The 20,970-nt window shown below is 42.4% G+C and overlaps 4 protein-coding genes across 8 annotated transcripts in view; all 4 read right to left on the reverse strand.

The window, feature by feature from the left end:
* Positions 1 to 18: 18 nt before the first annotated feature.
* Positions 19 to 4,966, reverse strand: LOC139929646 (factor VII-activating protease-like). Its single transcript, XM_078288913.1, has 12 exons — positions 4,870 to 4,966; positions 4,376 to 4,450; positions 4,093 to 4,203; positions 3,540 to 3,656; positions 3,316 to 3,432; positions 3,061 to 3,232; positions 2,257 to 2,348; positions 1,555 to 2,167; positions 1,100 to 1,236; positions 849 to 986; positions 387 to 529; positions 19 to 180 (listed from the first exon to the last, which is right to left on the reverse strand). Exons 1-12 carry the CDS (start codon positions 4,964 to 4,966, stop codon positions 19 to 21), a joined length of 1,974 nt encoding a protein of 657 aa, XP_078145039.1.
* A 765-nt stretch (positions 4,967 to 5,731) lies between these two features.
* LOC139929654 (factor VII-activating protease-like) lies at positions 5,732 to 12,233 on the reverse strand. The gene is made up of 14 exons (XM_078288914.1): positions 11,596 to 12,233; positions 11,270 to 11,366; positions 10,947 to 11,048; positions 10,683 to 10,793; positions 10,459 to 10,575; positions 10,229 to 10,339; positions 9,962 to 10,133; positions 7,922 to 8,019; positions 7,768 to 7,838; positions 7,337 to 7,683; positions 7,061 to 7,203; positions 6,502 to 6,636; positions 6,027 to 6,172; positions 5,732 to 5,899 (listed from the first exon to the last, which is right to left on the reverse strand). Exons 1-14 carry the CDS (start codon positions 11,653 to 11,655, stop codon positions 5,732 to 5,734), a joined length of 1,878 nt encoding a protein of 625 aa, XP_078145040.1. The 5' UTR covers positions 11,656 to 12,233.
* A 449-nt stretch (positions 12,234 to 12,682) lies between these two features.
* Positions 12,683 to 14,871, reverse strand: LOC139929647 (putative E3 ubiquitin-protein ligase TRIML1). The gene is made up of 6 exons (XM_071922602.2): positions 14,860 to 14,871; positions 14,602 to 14,658; positions 14,388 to 14,483; positions 13,929 to 14,173; positions 13,355 to 13,497; positions 12,683 to 13,254 (listed from the first exon to the last, which is right to left on the reverse strand). The coding sequence occupies exons 1-6, from the start codon at positions 14,869 to 14,871 to the stop codon at positions 12,683 to 12,685; spliced, it is 1,125 nt and encodes a 374-aa protein (XP_071778703.2).
* Positions 14,872 to 15,811: 940 nt separating this feature from the next.
* The window catches only part of LOC139929656 (actin-binding LIM protein 1-like), a 33,521-nt gene continuing 28,362 nt past the window's right edge, over positions 15,812 to 20,970 (reverse strand). For all 5 annotated transcript variants that reach the window (XM_071922611.2, XM_071922614.2, XM_071922613.2 and 2 more), the window contains 8 exons: positions 20,340 to 20,425; positions 19,802 to 19,925; positions 19,482 to 19,543; positions 19,102 to 19,162; positions 18,893 to 18,900; positions 18,264 to 18,338; positions 17,062 to 17,142; positions 15,812 to 16,849 (listed from right to left, as the gene is read on the reverse strand). In XM_071922611.2, coding sequence (XP_071778712.1) covers positions 16,736 to 16,849; positions 17,062 to 17,142; positions 18,264 to 18,338; positions 18,893 to 18,900; positions 19,102 to 19,162; positions 19,482 to 19,543; positions 19,802 to 19,925; positions 20,340 to 20,425 — 611 coding nt within the window. In that variant the 3' untranslated portion in view covers positions 15,812 to 16,735. The remainder of the gene's footprint in view (positions 16,850 to 17,061; positions 17,143 to 18,263; positions 18,339 to 18,892; positions 18,901 to 19,101; positions 19,163 to 19,481; positions 19,544 to 19,801; positions 19,926 to 20,339; positions 20,426 to 20,970) is intronic.

The following is a 20,970-nucleotide window of genomic DNA, read 5'->3' on the forward strand; positions in this document are numbered from 1 at the left end:
AATAGACTCGGTGAGCATCTAAGCAGCTTCCATGTTTGTCTTGATCCAGTCCAGGAAGTGAGTGACCCGTACGTAGACCCCTGGCTTGTTCTTCTTAGCACAGCTGTCCCCCCAGCTCACCAGACCATAGATGACATGCCTGCCCTCATCCTCACATGTCAGCGGTCCTCCAGAGTCGCCCTGCAGCAAACAAAATGCCCAGTGAGACCAACTAACGGGAACAGTGGCGCTGCATTTCTCCAGAGAGCTAGACACTTTAATATCAGACTATTATTCTAACTCGTAACGTAATACTACTGTGCTGTGTACATAGACACCTGCTGTCTGAAAAGAGCACAATCTGAATGCATCACATCCCCCTATCTGCTCCTCTGTTCCCCACTGACCTGGCATGTGTCGACCACTCCCTTGAGATACCCGGCACAAATCATGCCTTCATCCAGGGAATTTCCGTAGATTTCAGGGCGGGAGCAGGTTTCCTGGTTGATCAGTAGCACCTCAGCATCCAGCAGGTGGTTGGAGCCAGTAGCTTTTAAATAGGGTGAAAGGCAATGAGAAGAATTGTGAGATGTCATTGAAGCCCTGGTCTAAAACCATTTTACTGGGTGGAGATATAATAACATGAGGACAGAAGACCTGAGCAGCCAGTGTCTACTTGTTACATTTGTAAATAATTCAAGGCCATTTGCATTTTTTTGAACTGCCTGTTTGGTTTCAGGCCATCGGTTCTGCATGTTTGGAGAAAAGTTTGGACACACCCTGTCTCATGAAGTGAAATTTGTCACATGATAGACTGTTGAGTAGAAAGATGAGGAGAAGAGGCAGCAAGTACAGTACATTCCTCTTACATTCCTCGGTGGCACCCCATCCAGAAATGGTGCATTCTTTCCCATCAGGCAGTATAGTGTCAGGCAAACAGGCAGCCTTCACAAACTGGGTCTCTTCAGCACAGATTCCATCATGTGAGGCTTTCAGCTTCAACAGGGCTTGGAGGAGGAGAAATATTGCGTTGGTATTATTATATCAATGGCACTGACATTGCATGTTACAATATTATTAATATTACAATCATGGAAGTAAGTGTCAAGTCTGTATTTACCTATGTCTTTTGAATTCGCCATTAGGTCGTAGTTCTCATGTTTTATTGCTTTTTCCACCTCAATGATTTGCTCTGTGGGCTCGTCTGAATCCAGAGTAAGTCCTCCCGCCATCACCTGCATTTCTCTGTATATATCACTGTGTAAACACAGAATGGCAGGGTAACAGGTGTTACAGCATACTAACATACATGATTTGAAAGCCATTTTCAATTTCCTATTAAGAGTTTTACTGATGACTGACTGTTACTAGTAGCCTAGTCTCAATCTCTTTCAATGCTTCAACCTCAGTCAACAGTAATAAACCAGTTCCGCTAGAGGCCCAGTTATACAAACACTATTGGACAACCTTCCACTAATTTGAATTGAGTGTTCCGCCTGGAAACCGTTTGAATTACTACAAGAATAAGTGACTGGTTGCTTATTAACACATTGATTAACTGGGCATTTGGCTTACATGCAATGGGCAGCTGTCAGTGCCCAGCAACTATTGATGAGTACCGCTCCACAGACATGACTGAAGTCTCCGTTGGAGCCTCTGCGTCTGGCCTGCAGGGAGAGCTGCCAAGGTTGAGCACCAGGAATGGACTTCAAACCCCCGTAGATGCGGCTGACAATCCTCGTAGGTTGAGGCTTGCCGCATGTGGAAAACTGCGGCTCAGCGGTGGGCTCATTGGTGGGCTCAGCGGTAGGCTCATCGGTGGGCTCATCGGTGGGCTCATTGGTGGACTCATCGGTGGGCTCATCGGTGGGCTCATAGGTGGGCTCAGCGGTAGGCTCATCGGTGGGCTCATCGGTGGGCTCATAGGTGGGCTCAGCGGTAGGCTCATCGGTGGGCTCATAGGTGGGCTCATCGGTGGGCTCATAGGTGGGCTCATAGGTGGGCTCATAGGTGGGCTCATCGGTGGGCTCATAGGTGGGCTCATAGGTGGGCTCATCGGTGGGCTCATAGGTGGGCTCATAGGTGGGCTCATCGGTGGGCTCATCGGTGGTCTCAAACAGGTCTCCAGGAGTCTGGGGAGATTCACTGGGTTCACCATCTGTTGGTGTAGGAGGAAGGTCTGTGGGCTCTACCGATGGAAAGAGACAAGGGAAATATTAGTTCTTCTTGGCACGGCATCTGTCTATTCAGGAGTAGTCTGAGGTGTGCGTGGCTGACCTGCGGAGCACCTCTTCACGTCACAGTACTCCCAATGTAGTCTTCGGCCTTCCCTGATGAAACACCAAGGCTGCCTGTCTCCATCTGGGTTTCTGGGGCATAAACATTGTGTGTGAACTCCTGTCCTTTCATCCTCTGTGTACGTATTTACTGTGAATTCTCCAAGACTTAGAGAATCTAGAGTCTAAGTTGTCAATATGCTTCTGCACCATTGTCCCCAAGACCAACTCCTGTGCACTGTACACTCATTGTACTTGGTAATTAAACAGATATTGATAGGTGAATTGAACTGAATTGAATTGATAGGTAGCCTACTGCCAGCAATGCAGTGGTAAATTAAAGATTTGATCATTGTAGGCAAACTATGATCAATATAAACCAATTCAATTACATTTTCAGAGAAGCTTTCATTCTTTTTTTCTGTTGCAGTAGGTATCTTTTATGGATTAACATTTATTTTGAAGCCACATTTGGTGGCCAAAGACGAGCAGGATAATATGTCAGATAGAGCAGTAGCTCCACTGCGATACTTATTTCAAAGTGAAATATGTGGAAACCCATCCGACCAATGAGGAGAAGTCTGAGGCAGAAGGCTTGACTGTCGATCACTCCTCCTGTCACTCACTAGGAGTGGGAGGCGTGTCATTCCTTGTGTTGGTTTGAATTTCAGGAGATTTGATCTCTCTCCTCTCGAACTTACCTACAGCAGCTTTGACACACCCTATCTTCATGTAAATTACAGTAAATCGCTTAGATGCAGCTTTGTATGATGTGTATTCTGTGTATTATTTAAACCTGACTTACCTGCAGAAGTTGTGAGGGCCCAGTCCATCAGCGTCCTCAAAGGTAGTGAAGGGATCAGTTCCTTTCTGCAGGATGAAGTAGGAATTCCAGTGGAGACACCGAACCCCGTATTCTGTCTCACTCACAGTCCCACGATATGCCTCTCCATTCTCCTCATAACAGTCGTCTGGGCCTGGTGGGGATATCCCAGCAAGTGAGCGCACACAGGGACAGAACAGAACGAAAGGAGGTGAAACAGTAAGAGGAGATACTTACCAACATTGCATAAATGTCCTGTGAATCCTGAGGGACATTCACAGTTGAAGTCTGTTGTGTGATCACTGATGCACCTGCCCCCATTCTGACAAGGATTAGGATTACAGACTTCAGCAGCTGTAGGGAGAACAAAGATACAGCAGTTTACCACATTTTTGATCAAATGGACACACTCGGGTGACTGATAGAACTTAAGGATCTGGGTGGTGGTGTGTTTTTCAAACCTCTTTCACAGTTGGGGAGCTGGAAGGGCTCCCTGCATTTGCATTCGTAGAAAGGGGCAGTGGTGGTCAGCACACAATCCCCCTGCCCACAAGTATTCCGCCTACAAAATCTGGGTACTGCAAGAATAGATACGATTTTTTTTTATGTGTCAATTCACTAAGATATTCAGGTTCAGAAGAATTACAAATGTGAATGAAAACAGCTCCCTAGAAGATACAGGCACTGACAGAATGGTAAACACCAAAGCATGATTTTCAAAAGCACCAAAGCATGATATTCATTTTCCCCGTTGAAGCTTTTTCATTTGATTTGCTTTTAAAAAGGAGCATATAGGCTAGTATTTCAGAATAAAAGCACTTATTACAATGATTATAAGCATGATGATATATATGCATATTAGATTTTTTCACATTCTTTAATTCATCTCCCACCCCACTAAAATCATAATGCAATCCCCTTGAAGACAGACCCTCAATGGAGACACGCTTGATCAATGAGGAAATATGAAAAGGAAAATAAAAGCACAAACACAAGAGGCTTTTTATTCCAAACCTTTCTGACACTTCTTTCCCTTGAACGGCTCAGGACAGTTGCATTTGAAATTTCTCCATCCCTTCTCCACACACACACCATTGTTGAGGCAAGGGTTTGGATTGCATTGGCCTAGAGGATAAGCAAAGTGTAGGGGGGAGAAATAAGGAAATATGACATTTAGACAGTTTTCTGATATTTCTGTTCTAAATCATATGTTACAGGTTGCAATGATTGTTCACAGGTCATATAAGCAAATGTGCTTCTCTGAACACTACATTTTCCTTTTAGGTCAATGCCTCACCGTCTGGCTCTTGAAGTTGGAAAACCCAGTCTGTATCAACATCTTCGTCATCGTTATCGTCATTGCTTTGGTAATCTACAATTGGAAACAAAAGTTTATTTATGTTTGCATCCTCCAATCTCTCTTTCCATAAATGATAACATATGGTGAGATATTATGATATGCTTACCAATAGTGTCACTGTTGCCTTGCCTTCCAGGATCAACACGTGATCTGAACCTTGTCCTAAATCTTCTTGACTGATCAGATAAAAAATTCACCATGTAAGATCATAAAAAATACATTATAGATACAATTGCGAAAGGTCCTATATTGTCCTATACCAATGATTTAGGCTACTAATGCAGAGCCAGTTCAACATCACATCTGCTGCCTGTTTTAATATTATTTTTTCCCAAAATGAATCAAATCAAAAACACTCAAAGCTGAGACACTGAAAATGAGAGAAAAATACAATTAATACAATTCATTCTTTGTCTGCTCCATACTGTTACTCCAATAAAAGTCCAAATAACAGAACGTAAGACACACCTGAGCAGGTACGATGAACACAGCCAAGAAGACGCACATGAGGAGCAGCTTGAGATTCATGATGGCAGTGAATCAGTGCAGACCCAGGAGAGAGCTATTGTCTAGTGGATCACTTACTCCCTGCTCCAAATCTTTATGTACCATGGAGCCAGACAAACCTGTATTACTAGAATACTATAGACTGAGCTATGGTAACAGCAAGTCTGTTTCATAAGAGTTGAAGGAATGTACCAGTCATTAAGGACATATTGTTCATTATGGATGTATTGTTATACTGTGAGACTAGGCATTGTTATACTGTGAGTCCTCATGTGACAATGCAATGTTTCATCACTTAACATCACCTCAGGTCTTTACTGGGCAAAGTTATGTGTTGTAAGCCATTATTTGATCAGTCAGTTCACATGCATAATAATTATATAACTATGATTTCCACACTAGTTCACATGTGCATACTATATAATATATATGTATGTGTATATATGTATATAATATAGCATTGTCTCTGTATATAGAAATAAAAAGACACAGTTGAGAATGCTGCAGTTTTAAAGTTTTCTTTTTAAGAAGAATACAAATCAAAACACAAAGCAACTGATAGCAAATGTTCAATTGTTTAAAGACTCAAAGCTTAATTTTGATTACACCTTCACTCCTCACTCTGTCCATTTGTATTCAAGTTTCTATACAAGCAAGTATATTTCACAGAGTTGTGAAGGGTTGCAGTTTCAAACCTGAAAAGTGAAATGCCAAAAACAACCACACAAAACACACAAAACATAAATCATAATGAAAACACTTGGCATGTTGTTACATAACATCTGCTTATGCGGATGCTGCTTGTGTCTTTGACTTGATCCAGTCCAGGAAGTGAGTGACCCGTGTGTAGACCCCGGGCTTGTTCTCCCTCCCGCATTGGTCCCCCCAGCTCACCAGACCATAAATAACATGGGTGCTACTCTGCTGACATGTCAGTGGTCCTCCAGAGTCGCCCTGGAACATCAGAGAAACCAGTTAACCATGCGTACTGATAGAAAATGCAATATTGCACGCTAAAAGAACCTCAAACAAGTTGGGTAGTCACACACACACACACACACACACAGCTTCCCCTACGAACCTGACAGGAATCCACCCCTCCCTGTAGGTGGCCGGCACAGAACATGCTGTCATCCAGGACCTTGCCATAGATCTTGCTTTCAGAGCACTTGTCCTGGTTGATTAGCAGTACCTGGGCATCCAGCAGGTGGTTGGAACCATATTGAGCTATAACCAGGGAGGAAGTGGAAAAAGGGGGAATTTAAAAAGAACATGTACAAGAACACTGCAGTGCTGTCACAGAAAATGACTAATTTCGACTATTTTCATGTTTGTATTTCAAGGTTCAAGGTTAAGATGGTTTGCAGGAGCAGGACATTTCATGGCCCCAGCGCCTATGAAACCCATGTAAAACTGAAAAGTTGACTATTTGAGGACACATGCTGCGTCAGCGGCAATAGACACTGCAGACAGGTTAACGTTCATAACTCTTATAAAGGCAATGATCTGGATGAAAGTGAAGGTCACGCTGAGGCTGAATGGCGAAAGAGTCTTACATTCCTTAGTGGCACCCCATCCAGAAATAGTGCACTCCATCCCATCATTCAGTGGGGCATCAGGCAGACAGGCCGTCTTCACAAACTGGGTCTCATTGGCACAAGTGCCGTCGGTACCTTTCAGCTTCAGCAAAGCTTAGAGGGGACAGTTCAGGTTAAAGTCACAATGAAATTAAAAGATCACTTTTTCACCTTGTTAGCTAATTGTACATGTCATAACAATGGACAATACATGCCAAAAATATTAAAAAAGTTTCTTGTATTTTTATATTAAAATCTCTCTACTTTTACCTGGAAAACAGCATATTATTAGTGTTTAATTCATGGTATACCATTAGACCCCATCATGCCATCCCATCAGTTTACACTGTTAGCCACTTTTGAATGATTCCACCCCACAAATACGACAAATTATGGATGTCAGATACTCCCAAAATGCCATTTCATTGTGACTTTAAATCCTGATATCGGCCATTAAATCCTACTAGTGATGGTAATATCAGTTTGTTTAAAATGAAATGAGAGAGAGATTTGAGTAGAAGCCAAGTATATAGATCACCTATGTCATTGTAAACAGCTGATTGAGTCTCTCTGTAGTTCTCATGCACAATGGCCTGCTCCACTTGTAAGGTTTGCTCTGTGGGCTCTTCCAAATCCAGAGTCAGACCTCCCACAACCACCTGCATGTCGCTTTTTTTGTCACTGATCAAACACAAACAACATGTGACAGGATAATAAAGATTGTGCCAGCATGTATGATCTGATATTCCATGTGTGCATAATTAGTTTATGTTTTGCGTTGTTTCAGGTATGCATTTGTTACGATTTTGCTTACATGCAGTGGCCAGCCGTCAGTACCCAGCAGCTTTCGATGAGAACCCCTCCACAGGTGTGTCTGTAGGCATGGTTGGAGCCCTTGAGCCTTACTTGCAGGGACACTTGCCAAGGTTGAGCCCCAGGAATGGACTTCAGACCCCCATAGATTCGATTAATGGACTTCTTCGGCTGAGATTTTCCACAGGTGGAGAACTGTTTAGGCGGCGTGGGAGAAGCTTCTGGAGCCTCGCTTGGCTTCTCAGATGTGGTGGGTTTGGCAGTTGGCTGCTGGCTGGCTGTTGTAGGTTGGGGTTTGACAGTTGGCTGCTGGCTGGCTGTTGTAGGTTGGGGTTTGATAGTTGGCTTCTGGCTGGCTGCTGTAGGTTGGGGTTTGATAGTTGGCTTCTGGCTGGTTGCTATAGGTTGGGGTTTGGCAGTTGGCTGCTGGACGGCTGCCGTAGGTTGGGGTTGCGGAGCAGTGGGCTTAGGACCAGGAGAGATCGCTTCAGTGGGCGCCACACCTGAAAACACATACAAAATAACATGACTATTGTTGCTGACCTTCTGCTTGCTCGGAATGCTGTCTGACAAGTTAAAGGCCGACCTGTAGGTTCAGGACATTCTGTCACATCACAGTAGTCCCACAGCAGCTTAGGGCCTCTTCTGATGAAACACCAGGGCATCGTGTCTCCGTCTGGGTTTCTAGGTCAGACAAAATATTTGAGTGAGCAGCATCCCCTTTCATACTGTAGATGGTGTCTGTAATTCATCAGCACCCTGCAAGAATTATCCATTTTAATACATTTTAATAAATTTAGTCCTGTATTGATTTTAAAATCTTAAAAAAGTGGAAATATCTGCCAGTGGAATCAGGCAATTTGACTGCTTTTCAAAGCCGTTTCACCTGTTTTGAGAATTTTTTTCTAACATGTTTCGAGAATTTCCTTCAAACAAGTCACAGTATCTTCCATTAAGGTGGATCACTCCACTAGCATCAAGGTAATGTCATTTGATTCAAAAAAATTCTTGAATGTTTTGTGAAGATGTGCAGACACTTATTTTTTCCTGAGTACGTTTGTGATACATTTTTTTATTATAAATGTGTATATAATACATAGGTGAAGCAAACGAGTAGGGACAGTACAACAATAGACAATACAGATTTTACAAAACACCAGACCCATGATCCTACCCAACAGAGCCTCTACAAAAAACTGACATACTACAGTATAAAAAAAATAGCTAAAATGTTACTGTAACCAATGTAATCATTGTCATACCACCACACAACCATCATTTTTGGTAGCACACGCAGGCTCTGCTTTAACCAAATAGTCTGACCTTAACTATAACTGACTCATGCTATCAATAATTTCTCATAAAAATTCAAAAAAAATTGTGTTTGGCTCAATGGGTCCTAGCCACCGACCATTAAGAATATCAATTAAAGTTAATTTTCATTATGGAAGGTGAAGCAAGTGTGGGTGATTCTGGTGCGTTGCTAGGAGAAAAATTGACAGAATTCAGCAGCATTTAAGGGGAACAATGCAGATTTGGACCAATTTATAAATCAGAAAATATATTTAATAATAGGGAGAGAGAGTTAGGAGCATCACTGAGATAAAGGACAATATTTTCTGCATAGAGAGATAAATGTGGATTAGTACTGAACACAGAAATGGGAGCATGGTTTTGACAAATGGCTTATGGTTCAAGAGAGAGCGCAAATAACAGCGGACTTCAGGGACACCCTTGCCGTATACCTCGAGAAATTACAAACTGTGAAGAGAAGTTGTTACTTGTCATAACCCTTGCAATGGGATTGGAGTAAAGGAACTTAATCATAGATAGAAAACACATTCCAAAGCCTGTATGCTCCAACACCTGCCAAAGGTAGCGTCATTCAAAAGCCATCTCTGCATCTAAAGAAATAACACCGCAAGGAGAGGGAAAATCAACCACATCCTCTAAAATATGCAGGTCACGACGCACATCGGGACTTGCCAGACGAGACATCACAGAGTTTTAATAAAACCTGTCTGATCATGATGCACAAGAATTGTCATGTAGGGTTCAATTTTCCTTGCCAAGACAATTAATTAATTTCAAAGTTTAAAAGAGATAGAGGCTAGTAGCAAGTGCAGCTAGTCGGGTCCTTGTCTTTTTTTAATATGACTGAAATTATTGCTGTGTTTGCATCTCTGGAGAAAGAACCATTTTCAGTGGAGTATTGTATCATGTCATATAACAGGGGCCAAAGTGTAAGAATAACTTCAGGAGGGATGCCATCAACGCCTGGAGACTTCCCGGTCTTCATGGTCTTGATAGCATCCTCAACTTCTCTAAGTGTAATAGGGGAATCTAGAAGATCTGCATCAGCTGCAGTGAAGCTGTGCATTTCTCACGGTGTGGTTCCACAAGACTATTGCAGCCATCAGGAGGAAATGTTTGCCAAATTTTCATTCTTTCATAATTTTTGGGCCAGGAGTCAACTAGTCTTTTTCTCTCTCGCTTGTGCTAGTTGGGAGGAATTGTCATCATGCATTCTGGTTTCAAGTGAATTCTCCAACTCATTAATTTTATGTAAACGTGTTTTATGAAGATTAGAAGTATAAGTAAGATCTAACATGAAGTTAAAACTGACCTGCAGAAGTTGTGAGGGCCCAGTCCATCATCGTCCTCAAAGGAATTGAAGGGATCAGTACCTTTCTCCAGGATGAAGTGAGAGTTCCAGTAGAGGCATTCATCGCCGTCATCTGTCTCACTCACATTGCCACGATACGACTCTCCTTCACCCTCATAACAGTCATCTGGGCCTAGTAAATATACCACAATCAGTCAGTATATGAGTTATAAGAATGTATATATTGGAATGAGAAGGGTGGAAGATAACGTAGAATGCAGTATTTACCAACATGGCAGAAACGCCCTCTGTACCCTGTAGGGCACTCGCAGTCAAAGTCCATGCCATCCCTGGTGCAGTTTCCACCATTCTTACATGGATTAGGCTCACACAATGAAACTTTGGCAGAAAATAATACACAGTGAGAGTTTGCATTTGGATACTGCAACTGACCAGTCTGTAAAAGAGGAATACTGTAGACTGTAGTTTCTTGTTTGGATAAGAAAGACACCCCTCACCAGTTCTGCAGTGTGGAGGCTGGAAGGGCTCCTTGCATTTGCACTCGTAGAAAGGGGGAACAGAGGTCAGGACACACTCACCACGCCCACATCTACCCTTCCTACAAACCTTGGGACCTGCAGGAATAACACAACAAAGAAAGTGTTTCATTTTTAAATTATTTTCGCTGCCAGTAACCTTTGCAGTACAATAACAGCCTTGAGGATAGACAATTATTTCAAACCTTTCTCGCACTTCCTGCCCTTGAAAGGTCTGGGACAGTCACATTTGAATTTTCTCTTGCCCTTCTCCTCACACATGCCATTGTTGAGGCAAGGGTTTGGGTTGCATTGGCCTGAGATATGAGCAAAGTAAAGGAGGAAACATGAGCTGTTACATCATCACTTTACATTGTAATAGTATGCCATGGGAAAGCATGTGAAATTGAAAAAGAAAATATTGTTATTGTTCCATTGTTTGAGAGAATGCTGGATGGTCAATGTCATACCTTCTGGCTCTTGAAGTTCAAAAATCCAATCTGCATTGTGTTCATTATCATCATCATCGTCGTCGTCACCAATTAGGCCATCAATAATCTGAAAGTAAATGTCTAAAAGATGGTTTTATTGTTAAATGTGATGCATGATTGTGTGTGTGTCTCTCTTTTTTTTAACCCAAAGCCTTACACCTAAGCCTAAGTTCACCTGGGAAATGTTTTCCCCTCTTTCTTCAGAATGCAGTAGTGTATACAGTATAGTATTCTGAGGACTTCCACAACGAATAAAAGATATCAAATGTTCATCTACATATAAAAACAAGTAAATTACTTACCTTCAACTAAATCCTTATGACTTCCACGCTTGTGTTTTCTGTCAGGTCCATTATGATGCTCCCCGTGTTTTCTGTGTTTGTGTTTACGTTTTTTCAGCTGATAAAAAAATATTAGCACCACATTATAGTCATAATAAAGAAATGGATAAATGCTCATTAATGTTCTGTTGTGTTTTATTCACAGCAAAATACATTATCAAACACTGCGACATTGTAAATAAGTCAATACATTTGCCCATTTCTCTACTCAATTGCTGTATAAACTGCCAGTCTTGACATCAAGCACTGTGCCAATAGAGAAGTAAACAAAAGCTGTGAATACGTACTTCAGCAGGTATGATGAGCACCGCTAGGAAGAGGCACAAGAAGAGGAGCTTTAGGTTCATGATGGCAGTGGATCAGGGAACATCTAGGAGAGTGAAATGAGAGGATGCTGTCTGGCAGATCACTCACACTTTTCTCCAAACACTTGTGTAAGTACACTAACCTTTGTATTGCCAGGGTATTCTGGCATCCTTGCCTCTTGCTGAGTCAGTTTTATTGATCTGGACTGTGCTCTTGGATAGGCTTTTCTAGTAATCATCATCACAACAATGCTCACGCTCTACCGTAGCTAGCAAACAGTAATAATAAACAAACATATGGCACAAGATGGAGGTCATCACTCTTTGCCACCCTTGAACAATTATTCATTTTGAAATTGTGTGCGCCACATGGTTCATAAAAAAAGGGCAAGCAGCAGCATGCATTCAATTGCAACACAAAGGCTCAGAGAGCATATTTGTAAAGAGCTAATTATTTGTTTGAATGTAGACTTTGGATCCACATCCAGTAGGTGCATCTCAGGATAAACTGTACAGTGTGCTCTTAGATCTCTTTATACATTTACAAGATCAGTGAAGCAGAATTCTTATAGTATGATGGTATGCTGACTTAAATATGCCATAACATCACTTGTACACAACAGTAACTTTTATGGCTTCCAATTAAAAGTGAGCCATTTCTCTATCAATATCAAGACATGGGACTCTGTTACAAAGGAAGAAACTCAATACACATAAAACACCATGATCATGGTTGTGTTTCTTAGTATTGTGAAAAAGGGGAATGCTGCACACTGCTTCCAGTGCTCCCACATATTTATTTAACAGTTGAATAAATATGTGGGCGCACTGGGAGCAATGTGCAGTGTTAACTTTTAACATGATTCCTTGCTACATTCCAGCACCTGACACAAAATTTCATTGGGATGTGCTTATGTCTCTCCTCTGGTCCACCTGTTTCTTAGTATGACATCTGAAATACATTTCATTGTTTGAAGAGAGTTTATTTTTATTTCAAAGAGGAGCGATTTGATGTCAGCAGCATTAAAACATTGAGAAATTACTATGAGTCCTTCTCTGGAGCTACAAATCAAAGAGCACTGGTAGGAGTGGGGGGGGTACAGATTACAATAGGTCTGGCATTGGTGCCATTGTGGTCGTGGCCCGGACACAGCGCTAGGTGGAGGCAGTCTGCGAAGGTGCCTGCACAGAAGGAGAACAGCGGGGTCATGTTGTCTGCCCCGAGGAACGTCACCAACCCTGCAGGGAAACTACACAAGACCCCAATACGACAGAAATGTTGTGTGATGGGCAGCTGATGGGGCACCCCTCCATGCCAGGCGGTGTACTCCCCATCAAAGAACTCCACACACCAGGACTCATTCCCACGGCCCAGCCAGCAGTCCTCGGCATTGCCCTTGCGGGGGATGGTGGGATAGGTGAGGCCCAGCTCCCAGTAAGTCTTCCCGGTCACATCGATCTCCCAGTAATGGCGGCCGAAGCTGAAGCCTTGCAGGCTGATGACGTTGAGGGTGGTGTCAAAGCGCCCGGGGAGGTCAGGAAGTTCCTGCCAGGTGTCTGTGTAGGTGGCGCTGTCACCTTGGGGGGAGATGATCAGCTTCGGATGGGCCGTCTCTGGATCCAGACACACCTCACTGGAATCTGGAGACACATATCCAAAGTTGTTTTTACAGGGATATCAAGATATTAAAGAGATTGTGTTGTGTTTAGAAACAGTACGGTGTTAAATGTGTGAACTGACAGCTCTTGATGAGTTTCTTGGTGATGGGGGTCTGGGAACGGATAAGCAGAAGCATGTTGTTGGTGAGGCTGAGGATCTGGTCAGCTTTGGCCTCATCCAGGTTCACGCTGCTGGGGTCCGTCCTGTTCAGCAGATCCATCACCCTGGAGGAGACAGACCGCAAAGAGAGAGATGACATCAACTACCACTGTGCTATATTGGAGCATATGCTTGATTAATTAGTATACAGGCTGCTTCGTCATGGATTTCATACCTGTCCACTATCTCTATGTCCTGGTGCACATGCAGGGTAAGAAAAGAAAGATTGAAGAACAGCAGAGAAATCAGTGAGGTTATATGAACTTTGAAAGCAAATTTATTTCCAGATCACTCACGAATCAGTGGCCAAATCCAGACATAGTGTCCTTGATGCAGTTTCCAGTCTTTTAGTGCCGAAAGGCAAGTGACATGAAATCATACACATTTGAGAAGCAAAATAAGACATTTTGCATCAAAGAGTTTGTGTCCATATTTGGCCAAGGGTGTCCGGATTTGGCCACTGTTAAGTGAATTTGATTTCATTCCACAATAAGACGCTCCAGTCACCATTGTATCGGGCTGCATGTCCATTTGGTCCAGTTCCACCGAGAGTCTGGCCAGGTCCTGCTCTATCTCCTGGATGAGAGAGCAGTTCTTCTCCATGAGCCCATCCAGGGCTGAGACAGCTGCCCTCTCCTCCATCTCTAGGTAGGCCAGGGTAATCCTCAGGTCCTCCTCCAAGACCTTCTGGATCTCCTCATATGTCCTTATGATGCTCTCCCTTATCACTGAAGACTTTTTCTGAGTCAGGCACAGTACTCAGTGTATAAGTAATGGTGAGCATAAGGCATAAAGCCTGTCCACAGCTGTGATTACAATGTTACAACGTTCTTTGTTTGCACAAGGATCATGACTGACATACCTTATCTACTGATAAACTTCACGTCACCATAAAGACAGAAAGATTTCTTGTTGTAGGGAAATGTCTACACTGGCCAGTCCAAACACAACTTACTGTGATTTCGGATTGCCGTGCAGCCAGCTTCTTCAGTCTGTATTTCACTGCCTCCCTTTGCCTCTTTAGACACTCCTGATGCCTTTCTAACATCTCCTGTAGAGAGGGTTGCACACATATTCAGCACAATTCAGTTGAATTCAACATCAGCAAGATGGGTCCAACCAAATTCTTTGTGGTGAAGTGCAGCGGCGGAAGCAGAAGCAGCTCACACCTTATTGTGGGTCTTTATCTCAATATCAACGGAGAAGATCTTGACTAACAGTGGCGGCTGCAAGGGAAGTGGTAGCAAGTGAAAGACTATCAGTATGTTTTTTTGGTGTCCCTCTCTCCCACTGTTTATTACATGACATACCCTGTGTGCTGAAATTTAAACCATGGTACAGTTCCCTTTTTGCAGCATAGAAGGCTTTGTCATGACTTGCCATGAGCTGTCAAGATGAAAACTGCTCCCCTTGACCCCCTCCCATACCTCGCTCCACATCGCCTTTAAATGACTGCCACAGTAGGCCAGGCATCTGTCTTCCATATTCCATACGTGTCAGCGTTATCAGTGCTGTCTTCTTCTTCTTCCCACAAGCATTCCCCTACACAGCAGCTCTCATGTAACATGTGCTGTATAAGTGATGTGTAAACTAACCCCTGAGAGAAGGGTGGGGCCATTGACTTGTTCAGTTCATATAGTCATAGAGTCAACATGCTAAGCAGCTTAAAGGTCAACATTTCAGTGGTGGCATTTAAAGCACAATCAGTAATTATCTCATTGCACACACAGTGCTCACTGTTCTCACTGTGACCCATGTCCCAGAAAGCAGACTGAATCTTTTAAGAATGCACTGGCTACAGACTTTATTAAAATATGAATGATAGACTCTCTCATTACACCTATAGATGTTAACCATATCATGGCTCTGGTGAAATGTCAGTGTTAAGGGTAATGTAAATCTTGAGTTGTTAAAGAAGCAGAAGTGAACACTGCTAATTCCTACGTTCAAAAGTTCATTAAAAAAATGACTGGAGAGAGCAGCAACATGGCTGATCTAAGGTTTCCAGGAGCATACTAAGTAAGTCATTTTTCTGTTTATTCACACCATGAGGATATTTGCTTCCAGACTAAATGTCAAGACTGCAGCCACACAAATGTTTGTATCAGAGAGAAAGGTATGGTCAAGATCCGGTAAAAAAAAATGGATGTGTTTGCTCACAGTGGGTGGGGAGTGTTTGTCCACGAGGTCAATAGATTACACTGTGTCAGACTGGTCCCATCAAACTACTAAAAGTACTCACATTACCTCCCACGCTATTCCTGTGCAACATCACTGAACCAGAGTGTTTATTGGTGAAATGCAAAGAAGAAAACAGAGAAAAGAATACAGGCGGTGGATACCTTTGGTATAGCCGAGGATCATACGGTTCATGGTGATTTAAAGCTTTATTGGCTTAAGATTTCAATACAACAAATGGCAGTGTGGGTTTTCATTTATAAAACAGTAATTTCAAATACAGTTACTTCTTACATTGGGTGTTTTATCTATTTGTTGGTTACTGTATGTTGGATACGGCATTAAAATATGTTCATAGGATTTGTTATTCCAATACAACTAAAGGGAAAATATCTGGCCATGTTTATGAGAGCCTGAGAAGAGAGAGAGATTTTTTTTTTTTTTTGTCAGGGTCAGATATGAATGTTTGGCATGTACAGTAGCCTTGGGAAGAAGACTGACAATGAGCAAGTGTTTGGATAATTTGTGTTCATATTCTAGATCCAGTAAAACAATTGGTAGGTCAGCTAAGTGCCCAGTGGCTTTTTATTTAAAGACTCACTGAGCCGATTCTTGCCAACATTGGGCTAAAACTGTTTCAGCCCAAGTGAAGGGAAAGCTGACTCATGTTCAAGCTATGAGCATGGACATTTCATAATGGTGCCATGAGGTTCTACTGTACTTACAAAGTTCCACAGGAATCAACAGCAACAAATAGTAGGAAGAAACAAGCAAGAAAGAAAGGAAAGCAGTTCCACTCGAAGCAAAGCAAGAAGTAAAACAAGCGCAGTCAAAAAAAATAACATGACCCTATTGATCATTCATTCTCATTCTTTGTCATTTTTGAACATGGAAGAGATTCCCATTCCTTGTTTCCTGTGCAAGTCTATCGCTAACTGGACAAATCATTCAGCTCACAGTCTCCGGAAGCATCAGAGCAAAAGAGTCCATTTCATCGCTTCCTTGATTATGTCAGAAAAAAAAAGAAAACAGAAGAAAAAGAAAGAAACCAAAACCTACATCTAGATTACAGTTGGTAGTGTGCTATCTGAATGAATGTACAGTATACGCATGCTGCTCTGACTGCTAGAAGAGCTTGGCCTTCTTTTTCATGTCGTTGCGTTTCCACAGGGGAAGCCTGTCAAACTCCTGGATCTCCATTCCAAAGATGTCAAAGAACGTTTCAGGCGCTAAGTGGCGCTAGAATTGAGAAGAAAGGTCGAGAAAACAAAGGAGGGGAGGGTGGGAGGGGGTGGTCGTGGTTAGCATTGAAGCCACAAAGGGGTCACTGCAAAAATGACAAGAAGCAATGGATACTGCACATTCCTTGCTACAGTAGTATTTGTGTAACATCTTATTTACACAAAGTAGACAAATCCAGTATCAATTGCGGTTGTGTGGAAAACTGATACCTCCAGTCTGGTTCTGTCCACTTCCCTGGGCAGTTTAGCTCTCCCTCTACTGGTTATCATGAGCATTTCATAGGGGTACACCTTCAGAAGGAGACACTTGTCAGTGAACAGGTCAAACCTAGAACTGAGTCAAGCTTCAGAAACCTGGAAACCATTTTTTAGGAGACAAAAATATTAAATTTTGATATTTTTGTACTACTGGCTGGGACAGGGGGAACACTGGGTGGGAGAACAGGTATGTGAGAGGAGGCTGACTGGGAGTGAGAGCTGTTTATTGGGTCGTGGGGGAAATGCATGGTGCTATGGTGTGCTTACTATTTTGGTGTAGAAACGTGCAATAGATTAGGTAAAGGGGAAAAACAATGAGAAAACAGAGTTATGTGAAGGTCTGTATTCTGAGAGTAATATAACGCAAAAGGGGAAAACTAACTTACTCAATATGAATAATGTAGGCCAAATAAGTCCACATGGCAATGATTGTCCTGGAAAGCTGAGGTGATTCTACTTTTACAAATAACTAATTCCATCTGAGCAAGAGGGAACTGTCCAATCAGGTAGTATACAACCGTTAATTTGACTGAAATGCTCAATAATAAGCAACTAGAAGTTCTTTGGGGCCTCTGACCAACTCATATCCACACAGTAACGTACACTTCCTTATATACTAAGCAGTATATAGTGATATGAGTTGTTTGGATGACAATCTCGGTGTTGGATTCTCCACTGTATGCTGCATACAGTATCCAGCCACTGTAGGTCAAAGCTATGTGCAGATGAGCATGGAGAAGCCAGCATGCTAAGCGCTAGAGTGACTCGGCAGCTCCTGAAGCAGCATGCTAAATCAGGAACCCAGCTAATGTGAGTCTTTCACCTCCAGTAAAAAAAAAGCTATTTTAGCTCCCTATTTCTTCCACCAATGTCCCCACACCACAAGGCTGATTAAAGAATACTGTTTATCTTATTTCACACTCCTCTTTTGGGCTGGTCTCTTTTTCTTTGTCAAATTGCTGAAGTTGAATTGTTTCTAAATTAGTAGCAAAATTGATCCTCTACATGTTAAAATGCAATTATATCAGTGAGCTACTCAACAGGCACGCAGGGCACCTTAAAGATCATCGTCATATGAATTAGTGTAAATTTTGTAACATATTTCAGTTTAGATTACAAGGTTTTCATCAATACAAAAAGAAGGAGATACTTGCTTTTGGTTCCAACATATTAGGCATAGATACTCCCCTGTCCATCCTTGCAAGTGCTGCACGGCCATCCTTAATGTGCTAAAGAATAGAACATACACAAATGTAATATAGTGGAAGGGGACTGGGTCAATGGCATGAATGTGTCCACTAATGACAGTGGGCACTATTTTCATTGGATGGAGCAAGTCATTTGGACAGTATTGAGTCAGGGAATAAGTATTCAAGATGGGCAGTCTTTGTACACTTTTTTCTGAATGTCTCTGCAGGGTTTTCTATGGTGCATTTTTTCAATCACATATTCAAATGAGACATTTAGCTTGACTCAAAACATTGGTAACAACAAACAAAACAAGAGATGAGGCAATGATAGTACATTGCATGTACAGTACAGTGGCTCAGTGTCCAGCCATCGTAGTACTAGTGGGCAGTGCATGTTTGCTTCCCATAGTAGAGGCATTCCAAATCACTGCACTGCATGCCCTGTAGTTGACAATAATCCAACATGATGCAAGCATTTAGCAGGAGTGGGCGAGGTGCATTCGGGGCAAGGTGTCTCTTGCAACCCATGAGCAAGCAAATATATTATGCAAGGTGAGGAGCATGCCATGTGAAAAAGCAGATGAGAGACATACCTGAAACTCTGCAGGACAAAATGGGACAGAAAATGAGACTCACAGTTAATGGTTTTGCTGTCAAATCCCCTACCAGGCATTGTGATTCATTATGCAAATATTTCAAAATGCATGTCCGCTTATGTATCGAGAGTTTCTGAATATTGATGCTGAATAGCCCTAGTGAGCTTAGCAAGAGATAGAGTGTCTATTTTGGTGGCAGCTCTCACCTCTTCCTCCTCCACACATGTCACCATAGCTGTTGTACTGGGTGAAATCTGTGGACTGGGGCTGCAGGAACACAGACAACATTGCATCCATTAACATGTGTTTGTTGCTGAGTTAGAATTTACTTTAATCACTAAGTACAATAAATGTACAGGGATTTGTGTTTGCAACATTGGTGCCAAGATATACTGTATTTACAATGTTACATTTATGTAATGTACATTTATAGCACTTGGCGATTAAAATTATTCTGATTGTGATTTAACAACAAAATGCCCATTTGATTTATATTGCTGTGTTGGTGTGCATAACTCCTATCTGCATTTTACTGTCTACGGTTACATAATCAACAACATTCTTGTGAGTAAGTATGAGTTCTTACCCGATGCAGCCCATTCCTCCCATAGCCAGGCAGAGAGTTAGTTTTGGTTGGAGACGTTGGATCTGAAACACCAACATTAAAACACATCATACCTGGCAAACTGTAACATTGCACTATAAGTTTCTTTTAAATTCAAACAGAACTAGTGCAGACATGGGTCAAAGACAGCAGTAACTTGGACAACCAGACAGGTGGTGCATGTTTACCTCATCAGGATAATCTGTATAAAAGGTAACTGCAAATACTACTGTATATGGCCCAGGCCTGCTCTAGGGTGCCTATGATTCCAGAGTGTGTGTGACGATGAGGCCGGTCTGTACCTGCATCACAGTTGGTCTGTTTGGGGTCGTAGCGCTGAGCGGAGAGGCTGCGCGCATGACGCTCCCTGATCTGCTCCTTCTCCATCTCCTCCTTCAGAATGAGCTTTCCCAAACCAGACTGGATCTACACAAGGCCACATACACACACACACACACAGAAATTCAAATAATCTATATCCACAGTCCACACAGATAAACAGCAATCCAGGCCACAAACATTAAGGATCAAATTCACAAATGGCTTTTAAGCCTACATTAACGATGCATAAAACAGTGCTTTGTCCAAATATGGCAGCTAACAATGGCTGTTGGCAAAGAACAACACCTAGCCAATCTTGCTATACACAGACACACCCACATGTTCCCGTTTTGTTGTAGTTGTTCTCTATGTTTTTTCTTTTACTGTATGGCCAATGTGAACCCCAGCATCCAAATAAATGAGGAGAATATGACATCTATAAAGTGCAGTCCACCTGGACAGTGTGTGTGTGCTGGTGATTGCAGTGTTAAGTGTGTGTATAGAGGTTGTCTGGCTGACCTTGTTGAGATGTTCCTCTTGGAGCTGCTTTCTTTTCAAGGCCTCTTCCTCCTCGTCTTCTCTGGATCGTCTCCTCCCCTCGGACCCTACAGGTGCCATACACAGCCCCAAATATGAAACAACACACACACACACACATGCACGCACACATGTACACAACCATACACAGACACATCTTTCTGGAAGATACCATGCTGTACATGTACTGTACTGTTGAACCTAATGAAATGCAATAATTACATTTTTGTACAAAGACAGAAAGATATGGCTGCATCGTTTGGCCCACACACTGCGCAGTCTAACGTACCACTGGAGAGCGGTGAGGAACACAAACATTGTATGAGTAATAGGTGGTTGGTCGAACACAAATGTGAGACAGAGTTGACTAGACAGACAAACAGAGGGACTTTACTCGAATAATCAGCTGCATTGACATGATGGATGCTCACACTGGCAGCTATCATCGTTCATGTCAAGATTTTACTGGATGTCTAATACACAGGACAGCACAATGTAAGACAGACAGACAAAAGTCAGTTTGAAGTCAGTCTCAGTTATCTCTGTCCAAGTCATTTGTGGCACTATTGAGTATAGCTAGTACACCAATTGTGTGCTGCAAGTGAACAAAAAA

Source organism: Centroberyx gerrardi, chromosome 15 (genome assembly GCF_048128805.1).
Source record: "Centroberyx gerrardi isolate f3 chromosome 15, fCenGer3.hap1.cur.20231027, whole genome shotgun sequence".
In the NCBI taxonomy this organism is placed as follows: domain Eukaryota; kingdom Metazoa; phylum Chordata; class Actinopteri; order Beryciformes; family Berycidae; genus Centroberyx; species Centroberyx gerrardi.

Excerpts from the sequence above, each read along its gene's own strand:
- LOC139929654 (XM_078288914.1), bottom strand. The coding sequence starts at position 11,655 with ATGAACCTAAAGCTCCTCTTCTTGTGCCTCTTCCTAGCGGTGCTCATC. Across the intron at positions 10,134-10,228 it reads AGGGCGTTTCTGCCATGTTG|GCCCAGATGACTGTTATGAG; the intron begins GTAAATACTGCA and ends TATATTTACTAG. Across the intron at positions 7,684-7,767 it reads AACCCCAACCTACGGCAGCC|AAGCCAACTATCAAACCCCA; the intron begins GTCCAGCAGCCA and ends GCAGCCAGCCAG.
- LOC139929646 (XM_078288913.1), bottom strand. The coding sequence starts at position 4,966 with ATGAATCTCAAGCTGCTCCTCATGTGCGTCTTCTTGGCTGTGTTCATC. Across the intron at positions 4,204-4,375 it reads CCAACTTCAAGAGCCAGACG|GCCAATGCAATCCAAACCCT; the intron begins GTGAGGCATTGA and ends CTTATCCTCTAG. Across the intron at positions 181-386 it reads GAGTGGTCGACACATGCCAG|GGCGACTCTGGAGGACCGCT; the intron begins GTCAGTGGGGAA and ends TGTTTGCTGCAG.
- LOC139929647 (XM_071922602.2), bottom strand. Across the intron at positions 14,484-14,601 it reads AGATAAAGACCCACAATAAG|GAGATGTTAGAAAGGCATCA; the intron begins GTGTGAGCTGCT and ends CCCTCTCTACAG. Across the intron at positions 14,174-14,387 it reads CACGGCAATCCGAAATCACA|AAAAAGTCTTCAGTGATAAG; the intron begins GTAAGTTGTGTT and ends TGCCTGACTCAG.